The 11,558-nt window shown below is 36.6% G+C and overlaps 1 protein-coding gene across 1 annotated transcript in view; it reads right to left on the reverse strand.

Annotated features, from left to right (window-relative positions):
* Window positions 1-11,558, reverse strand: part of MAGI3 (membrane associated guanylate kinase, WW and PDZ domain containing 3) — a 188,847-nt gene that overhangs the window by 63,403 nt on the left and 113,886 nt on the right. The window contains exons 5-6 of the mRNA XM_011368991.2: window positions 6,347-6,466; window positions 929-1,138 (exon numbers count right to left, since the gene is read on the reverse strand). Coding sequence (XP_011367293.1) covers window positions 929-1,138; window positions 6,347-6,466 — 330 coding nt within the window. The remainder of the gene's footprint in view (window positions 1-928; window positions 1,139-6,346; window positions 6,467-11,558) is intronic.

The following is an 11,558-nucleotide window of genomic DNA, read 5'->3' on the forward strand; positions in this document are numbered from 1 at the left end:
TGGAGGGGGACACAAACAATATATATATTAAAACAATAAATACAATCTACATGGCAAATTAATAACTGATGAAAAACATCAGAATGCTTTGGGAAGATGATATGATAAAGGGTTCTGCAAACCTGGGGATGTGATCAAATTCATTCATTTTTGGGTATCAATATTTTTTTTAACTATGTGCCAGATATTGTTTATGGTGCAAGGGATACAACAATGAACAAAAGCAGCAAAAATTCTGACTCTTACGAAGATTATATTGTAGTGTTTCGGTGGCTTATGATAAACAGCGCTGAAATTAGTTCTGCTGTGATTCTGTGGTTTCCCATTCATACTCTCTGTTATAAGAATCTCCTAAGCAATCACATTATTTAGGGGTACTCGGAAGGAGAAGATTCTCCACCACTAAATTTCTGTTGGTTTTGCATTTAATGCAAACATTAGTTAAGTTCGGAAATTTTCCTTGAGTGATTCTGAACTATAACGCAAGCACTGCTAACAAACCTTTCAGATAAAGTTTATTAGCCTATTTCCAAATCTCTGTATTTTGTTTTGGTTGAAGGCTATATCTTAAAACATCTACGTATTTCTCATATTCTGTAAAGTAGGACTTAAGCCAGTAAGATTCCTATATTCCAGCATTAGAAACGAATCTCAAATCTTTTAAGCATCAGAGTAACAGCATCTTATATTATTACCAATGATAGCTTATTATTACTGCTTTATCAAAATTGCCATCTGAGGCAACTCGCTTCAGCTTATAAGATGATTGACAGAGATACACTGTTCCACACAAAACCTTTACAAAGAGTATTAGAATCTCGACACTCACTGTGCATATGCTTTGTGAAAAACTTTACTACTGCCAGTTCAGTGTCATGTTCAAGTCAACCTGGAAGATCAGTGAGAAGTTGTTCACTTGTTTACGAACCTGCACTTCCGGTGCCATTAATGGCTTCCTTGTCCTCGTCGTCTTCTTCTTCAGGAAGGGAGCTGTCCATTCTTTCCATCTTGCTGACAGATGTAGTTCGTTTTCTTTGGGATTCTGTGTCAAACTCATTATCAAAGAGGACCTGATCAACTGGATCAGGCTGGAAAGGGCTGGGTTCTGCTGGAGGCTTGGGAGTTCCATAGAAATTTCCTGAAGTGGACAAAATAACAGCAGCTGGAAGCACTAGTGTTGAACTGAGAGTCAGAAAGACAGGACCTAGTATATGTCTCTGCCCTGTTAGCTTCCATTGAAGTTTGTGAATCCCCATTGCTGGCCGAAAGAAGGACAAAATACTTCTTCTTAGGAGATGGGGAGGTGAAAAGAGCAAAAAGAACTAATTTTTCAAGTGCCCATCACTATACATTATCTAACATTTTAATACTATTTGTACTAAGGCCAGAAAGTTGAATATATGTATACACACATACACGCACACGTATATGAATTCATATATGTATATAATAAGTATGTTGTTTATTCCAAAAGGGCTTGCTTTGCGTGGGTTTTCAACTAGGGCCTAATTTGTGAATTGAAATGCATTAATGCTCTTGTGTGAGACTGAAATAAAAGGTAGAAGAAGAAAACTAACTCAGAAATGTTCTGATGTGTAACATAATGAACGATTTTGATAAAATGAGGAAATACGTGGGCAAAAGATAAGCTAAGAACTAACCAGTCTGTTGCAATGTAGGCTGTTTATATAAAAGTGCTTTTTAAAAGTTTTCGTAGGCATTCTAATTATGTTATTTTATCTGACAATTTGTTGAAAAAATAGAGACATGATTAGCATAATTCAATACTGGCTAACTCTCAGGAAAGCAAGAAATACTTTAATATGTTAAGTCTTGAGGATCTGTTATTTTTGCAATAAAAATGTTCCAGAATAGAATGAAAATTGAATATCATCTCAATTTGTCACGTAGCTCTCATTAGGCAGCCGAATACAATGGGAAAGCACTCAGCGGGTCTAATGCATTAACAGTTTGTGGCTCCTACTCGTTTTGACGTTCTATCAATCACTATGCTAATATTACAGGAAGATAAACATGCTTAGGGAGTAAAATACTCATGATCTTTTATTGTTCTAAAAAAAATCACAACTTCTACTCAAATTCCTTGGCTCCTAAAGAGGTAATTAAGATGCTCATTCACATAAGGTAAATTAATAGGGTATATAACCAATCATTCTTCCTAGTTGTAAAATAAATAAATAAATAAATAACGTTCTTCAGAACACTGAGGCAAATCTACAAATAACAGTTTACCTTGAGTAGTACATTCTGCGAAGGGGAAAAGGATTAAGATGAACTCTTTGGAAATTTGACTTTAGGCAGCACTGCCATTAAAATACACAGGACAAAACAATGAAATCAAACTAAAAAGCTTTTCAACGCCTTCTTGCTTCTCCCCCCTTCAACTACTCCCTTGCTTTCCTATCCACATTTGACGTGCAGTTACTTGCGTCATGCAGATGGGTGCAAAGATTCCTATTAAAGCAGACTCAGAGGGTCTCTAAAAACTTTCTGGCCCATAAGTAAAGCAAAAACAAACAAACAGACAAAAAACAAAACAAAACAAAACAAAAAAACAAACCAAACAAACTGGGGCAAAGGGCACAGAAATGCTCCAAATCCAGGTTTGGCCGGGAAAAGAATGCTCTAGGATCTCAATTTTTCCTGCATGATGTTCAATAGTCAGACTACACAGAAATTTGGATGTACCATGACAAAAATAAAAAGTCCACTTTTTCTAAGGATTGTACTTTCACTACAAACACATTTTATTGTGTACTCTTAGTAATTACTATCTAATTCTAGGAAGTTTAATGTTTTTCTAGTGTGAAAATTCAGGATATTATGACTGTTATCCATAATCATTGATAAGATTTTAGGACTTCATAATAAATTCTGGCAGTTTCCTCATTTAAAAAAAAAATGTTAGCTTTAATACTATGCATTGCCTATAAGTAAATTAGGTCTATATTTCTTGAGTTGTTGGTAAATATCAAGATTGCAGGTACAGCAAGATATATAAACACAAGGTTTATGAACTCTGGATATAGTTACTAACAGAAAGGTTTTCTTCTTTTTGAAGCTGTTTCGGAGTTTTTCCTTTTCCTTTTTGTTTCTTTTCTGAAGGCTTTTTTCTTTTTTAAAAATTTTATAATAGAACCAGCAACTATTAAGTATTTTAAATATATATAAGATCACAGATAATAGTCTTAGAAATATCCTTATCTATTTATTTACACAACCTCCATATATTAACTTTTGCCAGACTCCTTCAGGTCTCCCTCTTTTCCCCCTTCAAGGACCTACCACTTATGCTCACATTTACTACTGAAGCCCTAACGTCCTGTCTCCGTCCCTCCCACTCTCTCTCTGAGTTATCCTGAGGTTTGCATGTGTCATTTTCATGTATATTGCGTATATCTAGGACATATGTATATGCATACATAGCATATGTAATATTGATCATAAAAGCTTCATAAAGTGTTTTTATAACATTTCATATATTTTCCTAAATAGTATACTACACATACCCTTTTGCAACTTTCTTTTTACTCATTTATATTTTGAAGACTTATTCCTGTTGATACATGAAGATGCTAATTCATTTAACTGCCATATAATAGTCCATTTTTATGAACAAATTAATATGCATTTTATTCATTCCCCTACTAAAAGAGAGTTGTTTCTATTCTCTCACTGTTTCAAATAGTGACTACTATAATGAATACTCGGGTACATTTCTACATATACACATAGACAAGGGTGTTCCCAGAGGAGGCGTCTAGAGAAGGAACGGCTGGGTCAGAGTTATATGCATCTTCAAATTCACTAGCTTTGCCGAGATGTTCTCCGAAGGGATCGTACCATTTTATACTCTTGCCTGCTGTGTCTGGGAGTTTCCATTTACCAAACTTTAAAAATTTCTAGCAATCAATCTGATGAATGTGAAATGGCGTATGATTGTGATTGCAATTTGCATTTCCTTTGAATTGATATCTGAACTGATATTTGAATTGAATTTCCTTTGAAGTAATTAATAGTATGCAATATGTCACGGTGTCATATATTGTGTTCTTACACTTAACGGAAGAAAATGTCAGAGAATAACTGTGATTTGAGGCAGAGAAGAACTTCTTAAATTTCAAAAGCATAGGTCGTAAGGAAAACAGTGATAAATCAGATAGATAAAAATCAAAATTTCTGTTTAATGAAGAAACACAGGACAAGGTTATTAGGTGACAGAATGGAAGAAAACATCTATCTCCGATGGGGGGGTTATTATCTAGATAAATACCCAAGTATCTAAGAAATGTCTGCAAATTTAAACATGATTGAGATCCCATTAAAAAAACAGACAAAACAAATGAATAGACAATTTGCAGAAATCCGAAAAACTAACAAGCAAAAGATGCTCAGACTCTCACTAGCAGAGAAACTAAAATTAAAATGAGATGCCACTCCTACAACCATCAGATTGGCAAAACTATGAAGCTGGATAACGCCAAGCGTTGATGTGGATGTGGAGTCATTCTTATAGCGGCTACAGGAATTAAACCCTCATGTACTGCTGGTGGGAAAGCAGACTGCAGAGCTCCCCTATTCAAAACCACTTCATCAGATAAGTAGAGGTAACACCTCATAACCCAACAATTCTGCTCTTGGGTATATGTTCCACACAGGTCTATAAGAAGACATGTGTGAGAATGTTGGCTGTAACTTTATCAGTGATGATGGGCAGTTGGAGGCAATCTGGAAGTCATCACTAGGAGAATGGTCAATGAAAACAGTTAAAAACTGAATGAGATCTAGAACGCAGTCCAGATGTAAATAAATAAATGTACACAAGACACGTTTTGCAAGAACACATACAAACAAAACATACATGTTAAACACATCAGAATGGTTGCCTATAAGAGGGAGGTGAATGAGAGTAGGCTATTTGAATAAGAATGAAAAAATAAGTAGCTGTCATTTCCTTTGAGAAGTCTTCACTGGCTACTTGATCTAAATAAGACATTCTTACTGTTTTCATCAAATCCCTTGTTTTTGTTTCCTTCATAACATCTCAATTTATAGTTATTTTGTTTGTTAGTGTTTCGAATGCCTTCCCCAATAGGATATAGGATTTATTAAGGCAGTATCATTTCAATACTGTTCATCACAGTATTTCTAGTGCCTCTCATAGTGCTTGGCATGTAGTAGGTACTTAATAAATGGGTTGTTGAATGAATGAAAGAAGCATCAAATGAGTAAATGAATGACTCGTGGGAGTAGGACCAGAAAGGGTAGCTGAGACTAAAATGAACAGGCAGAAGGAAATCACTGAAGATTCTGAAGAGGAGAGGGACATGACCAGAGCTGGGCCTGGGGAATACTGAGCTAGTATTTCCTGAGCTAGTCCAGTGGGCCGGCCGTGAGGTGATGAGAGCAAGAAGCACTGAGAAGGCTGCTACGAAGGAAGAAACGACTGGTTTGGGTAACAGACTAGATGGGAACTGTGAGAAAAAGGAGGAAAGCAAATGATGACTCCATTGTTTTGAACTCATGGTACAGCTAACGAGAGAAATTATAAAGAATTATTACTCTTTTGGATAGAACACAAACGCTATCTGTTGGCTATGTTGAAATCAAGGTGAGATATTTCTTGAACAGCATCTCTAGGCACTAAGGATAATGTTGAAGAAGAAAGATATGACGTCTGCCTTCACAGAACTTGTGAAAAAGGGAATTATAACAGTATGATAAAGCAATGACGGAACAGTACAGGGCACTATGGGAGTGGTGGATAAGTTTGCCAATGAAGAGTGTGAGATAAGTGGGGGAAAAGTATCCAACATAGAATTATTTAAAAATTGAAATTGATCTGAAATCTGTACTTCTTAGAATCAAGTGGGTAGAAGAAAGAGATATGAAAACCAATTATCCTGGTTTTGTTGTTTTTCCCCCAATCTCTATTCTTTTTTCTCCAAGCTAGCCAAGGTATAAATAGATTTTTAAAAGTAGACAGTATTTAAATTCTCAATCACAAACAGAAAGCAACTACAAACACTTGCTGAGTTCATACGATAAATGTGAATTACTATGAAATCTGCAAAGTGGTCAGTCTGAATAATTTTAGTATATTGATCACAATCAACTTTATAATGAAATGCTTTTGTTTATTGTTTAATCCCATTTTAACTAGTAAACTACAAATATCCTAATCAAAAGAAAATTTTCCCAAAGACCGACAGAAAAAAAACAACTTTAAAAAATGGTATTTCACGAATCAAATTCTCTCTGAAATAATGGCGATAATTCAGGTACTCTTCTGGGTTGCTGTTGCTGTCAATATTTGGGGACATACCATCATACGTTCCACTTTCTAATAACGCTCCACTCTCTTCCAGTGCTTTGAACTGTTCAACAGAAATGAAATTATAGTCCACCCCTGGGACTTCCCCATCCCTGGGGGCCCTTGTTGTGCCTAAAAAAGAAAAAGAAAAAATAGGTTGTAAAGTGCTTTCCAAGCTTACAAAATATCGTGAATAATAGAACATTCAGTCTATAGAAAACACATAGGAGAAACAGACTATTGAATATGTTGTACCTACTAGAATGAAGTTCAGAAAATTTTAGGCGAGTTAACATTCCTGTATGAAAGTAGGACAATAAATAACGTAGGATGAATATACTTTAATAAAAGCTACAGAGAGCTATAAAATTAAAAACTACAAAGACTAAAAAATTTTAGTGTTAAAGAAAGCTTAACTCTCCAAGACACAACAGTTAATTCCTCTCTTAAACCTTAATTATTATTACTTAACACTTGAAGGAGAGAGAAATCCAATGATAGACTTCATTTTTACGTATTTATCTTAAGTATTTTTTTCTTTTCTAGAGAAGAGAAACTGACATTCCACTAGAGGCATGAAGGACAATAAAAAGACAAAAAACAATTTTTAAAAGTTCTTTTAATGAACTCTGCTTTGAAAATGCGGATAAATATTATGAAATATTTTAGATAAATGAATAAAAGACTTAAGGCTTAAAGTATTGTGCATATTTCTTCTTAGCCATTATTCTCTTCAAGCAATTACAAAAAAATTAAACTGTTTAAATGAAATTCACTATAGCAACAGAGCACTAAATTTCTCCCTATTAAGGAATTCACGTTAAAGCATATTGATTCTTGAACAACATGGGGTGGGGAGGGGGGAGGTTGGGGCACTGACCCCCAAGCAGTTGAAAATCCTCATATACCTTTTGACTCCCCCAGAACTTACTACTGTCATCCCTTGGTACGCATGGGGATTGGTTCCAGGACCACCCCCCTGCCCCCTCCTCCCCCTCAGATACCAAAATCCACAGAAGCTCCAGTTCCTTATGTAAAATGACACAGGACGGTGCGTACAGCAGGCCCTCCATCTCTGGACTCCCAACTGCGATGAAAAACAACTGTTTTGGATCCGCAGTTAGTTGAAGCCCCAATGCAAAACCCAGGGAAGTCTTGGGGACCCCTCCTGATTCCCAAAGAAATGACTGATGAAACTGACTTTGGTCATGATGATGTCAAACCACACAGGCGAAAGAAGCTACCTGCATATTTTTTGGAGACAGAATAAGGCTGACTATATATTTATTGAAAAAAAATCTGCATATAAATGGACCCGCGCAGTTCAAATCCAAGTTGTTCAAGGGTCAATTCTAAAAATCTTTCTTTCGGATCCAAGGTATAACGGCAGCACTGCTACATTAGATTGAATTATACTCAACCAGGACTCAATACTTTTACGGACATTAGAAACGAAAGCTTCTTCTTGGTTTTACCCTTACCCAAGTTGCAGGCGGTGACTCTCCTAAAACAGTAATCTGAGCAAACACCTCTAAACCCATCCATGGTTTCCCAAATCCTTGGCATAAAATTCAGACTCTACCCCTCCAGCTTCTCTTGCCCCAACCCTTTCACATTCTGGGCTTTAGCCATCATACATTGTCAACTCTTTTAATGTTCTCTGCACTCACTTAGCTTTGATCAAGCCATTCCTGTCCCTGGAAAACGTCTTAGTCCTCTTCCCACTCTCACCTCAGCTAACTCCTCATCCTTCAGGGCCTGGCTCAGAGGGTTTCTTTGAAGAACCTCCCGATTCCCATCCGAGGTGTGGGGGCCACGTCTACTTGGTTCAGAGTGACAGCCCCAAGTCTTGGCATGGGGTAAGAATCACAGTAGGTACTCAATGGACAGTTGTCGAATGAATCAAGTGAATTTTACACAAATGTCATCAGCACAGTGCCTGCAATATGCTGTTCTAAATTAACTCACGGGAAACTTAATTGCTCTGACTTTTTAGTTATATTACATCCTACTACATTCTATTTCCTCTTATTTTTATCCATTTTATAAAAATATTTGTCTGTTTCACATCACAAAAGATAGGAAATCTAGAAAATATAACTTCCTCTTTCTTAATGTGTTTTTTTCATTGCCAAGTTTTTGTTTTCATGTTGACTAAAACTACATTGCTAGATTCCCCCAAATCAAGAGCTTTCAGCTCCACAGTAAGTAAAAATTAACATTAGAAAATAAATTCAATGATTAAGTTTTAAAATTTTAATTATCTGATATATGGAAAACCTTGGCCACAATATTTTGCACTTCCTCCTATCAGGAGAGGGAGCCTGTTGTCTCACTTCTGGAATCCAGACTGGATTTATGACTTGCTTTGAATAATTTAATGTGGAAGATGTGATACTGTTCAAGTTCAGGAGTCTAGACTTCCCATCTTCACCTGCTTGGAATGTCCCCACCGCTATACGTGAAAGTCCAGGCTGGACTATCGACCGCAGACAGACCCCAGCCAACAAACAGCACCAAGGGCCCAGACATGCAGGCGAGGACACCTGGCACCCCCTCCCCCGGCCCAGCTGGGTGCAGCGACTGCAGCCACATGAGTGGTCCGTCCCAGTTGAGCTCAGCTGACTCATGGAATCATGAGAAATAATATTTTAAATAATCATTATCTTAAGCCATTAAGTTCTAGGTTGGTCTGTTATGCAGCAAAGGCTAATTGAAATATTATCCAAATAAACTCTACTATAAAACATAATGACTATATAAAACCCAATTTAAGAAAAACCATATTACAGATACTACTATAAAAAGAGTACTTATCCAAAGGAGAGGAGCAACGCAGTGTTTTCATCTGGGATTACTATTAATGGCACAATTTTATTTATTTATTTATTATTTATTTGTTTGTTTATTTATGCCTACAGCACCTGGTCTTCTTAGGTGGTCTCCCATCCAAGTACTAGCCAGGCCCGACCCTGCTTAGCTTTCGATTAATGGTACAATTTTAAACAAGCACTCAAGCCCTCTGGGCTACGTTCTCTTTCTGCAAAGTACTGCTGAGCAAGATGGTTCATGATTCTTTCCATTAACAGATATGAAATGTTATGTGTGATTCCGACATACAAATTTCCAAGACTTATAAAGTAGCTTTAAGGTTAATTCTCTTTACAAATGTAAGCGTTATAAATTTTCGCTTCCTCTCTCCCCCCAGAAATGTAACCCCATACATGTAAAAGGTTCTCTCCCCTCCCCAACCTACGCCATTGCCTTCTGCATTCCAAAAAAATTTATCTTTGTATTTTCCTGATACTCTCTCTATATACTGGAAAGCTTTCTACACCCCCTGCAGTCACTACCATATTTCTCCTTTTTACATAAAAATTCCCCTGAGTTCTATTTATCCACGGTCTCCAATTCCTCTCCTTTTGCTTTCTCTTGAGCCAGTTCCTGTCAGACCTTTGCCCCCATCACGCCACCGAGACCGTCAGCTGTGTCATCAGGTCTTCACTTTGCTTAACCGCAATGGTCGAGACTCAGTTCTCCTCTCACTGACCTATCGACAACATTTGACATAACTGACCATTCCCCCGTTTTTATTTTATTCTGAAAGCTACAGAAAAGTACATAAAATGTATATGTGAAGTTTAACAAGTAATAGTAAAGTAAACCCACCCAGGTGAAGAAACAGAATATTACCGGGATGCCAAAAATCGTAAGTCTCTCCCTCCCTCCACCCCCAAAGGTAACCGCCATCTTGACATTTGTGATGATTTCCTTTCTTTTTAAAAAAGTGTTCACCAAGTAACGCATTTCTAAGCAACGCAGCTCAGTGGTGCCTGTTCTGTAACTTCATATGAATGGAATCATACCGTATGCATCTTTCGTGCCTACATCCACACCTGTCATCAGGGTTTTAAACTTCCGTCAACACGCTAAGTATGTAAAGGCATCTCGTGTACTTATTCGGCAACTGCCTTAAGAGATTAAACATTCTTTTTGTTTATTTACTAACCATACAGATTTCCTCTGTTTTGAAGTGGCTGTTCAAGTATTTTGCCGCTTCTCCATTGGGTTGCCTGTTTCTTTAAAATTACCTTGCAGTTCTTTACTTTCTGGATATCACAGTACATCAGATCTAAGTAAACAGCAGCTTCCAAAATGCACCATTATTTTATCCCTAAAAAAGACCTAGCAATTATAATTGAAAGATTCCAAGTGTAGAGAGGTTTAATGTGAATTCATTGTGTCTTAGTACTGATGAAGTACAAATACGTATGTTGCAAATAGGGTGTTTCTGCTAAAATGTGAAATATGCTTTCTTGAAACAGAGCTTTCTGTAAAATCATACACCAAAAATAACAGAGATTATGGAGAAAACAGGGTCAGGGTCGGTCTCTCAAAACCTGTTGCAACTTTGTAACACTACCAAATCAATAACAATCCTAATTAAAAATATTTATACAGTTTAAAAGACATGTTAAATTCCTAATTATAAATATTTAAAAAAATGTAAGAAAAGAAAAAAATGAAAAGGTAGCTTGATAGAAAGGGGTACAAGAAATTTTGAGGCTACTGAATGAAGAAAAAAAATGTACAATAAACAATTTTAAGATAAAGCACGTGTTCAAATTGAGAAGAGAGACCAAACTGAGGTGAATGAGCATCCTGCACAGCACATGCAACATTCAGCTGTGTTTGTATAATCTATGTTTATTTGCTGCTACTTGGTAATTCACAACTTTAGCCTGCTGGGGCAAATGCAGTAAGGACCAGCACTACCTCAGTTACAGTGACGTCATTCTCCTACCTCTTTACCAATCCCAGAGGAACTTATTTGCACCATAGAAACAAATGTTGTATTAGAACACAGTATTTTCACTCTTTTCCCTTTTTCAATGGTCTTTTGACAACGGAAATTTTTCATTTTAATAGTTAAATTTATCGACCCTTTCTTGTTCGGTTAAGGTTTCTTGTGTCTTAAAGAAATCTTTTCTGAGATCATGGGGACATGCTCTTCTTAAAAAGCATTACAGCTTTGCCTTTCATACCTAGTACTTTGATTATACTGAAATAGACTGAGGGAGGGGTGCTGATGAGAGGTCCTTTAGTAGGCCAATTTCCTCTTTTACCAAATGGCTACTCAACATGATTTACTGACTTGACAATCTTTTAACCTCCCCGATTAGCCACAGCACTTGTGTCATAGAAGAAACCTTATACAGAAATG

This window comes from Pteropus vampyrus, unplaced genomic scaffold (assembly GCF_000151845.1).
Source record: "Pteropus vampyrus isolate Shadow unplaced genomic scaffold, Pvam_2.0 Scaffold6, whole genome shotgun sequence".
Taxonomy (NCBI): domain Eukaryota; kingdom Metazoa; phylum Chordata; class Mammalia; order Chiroptera; family Pteropodidae; genus Pteropus; species Pteropus vampyrus.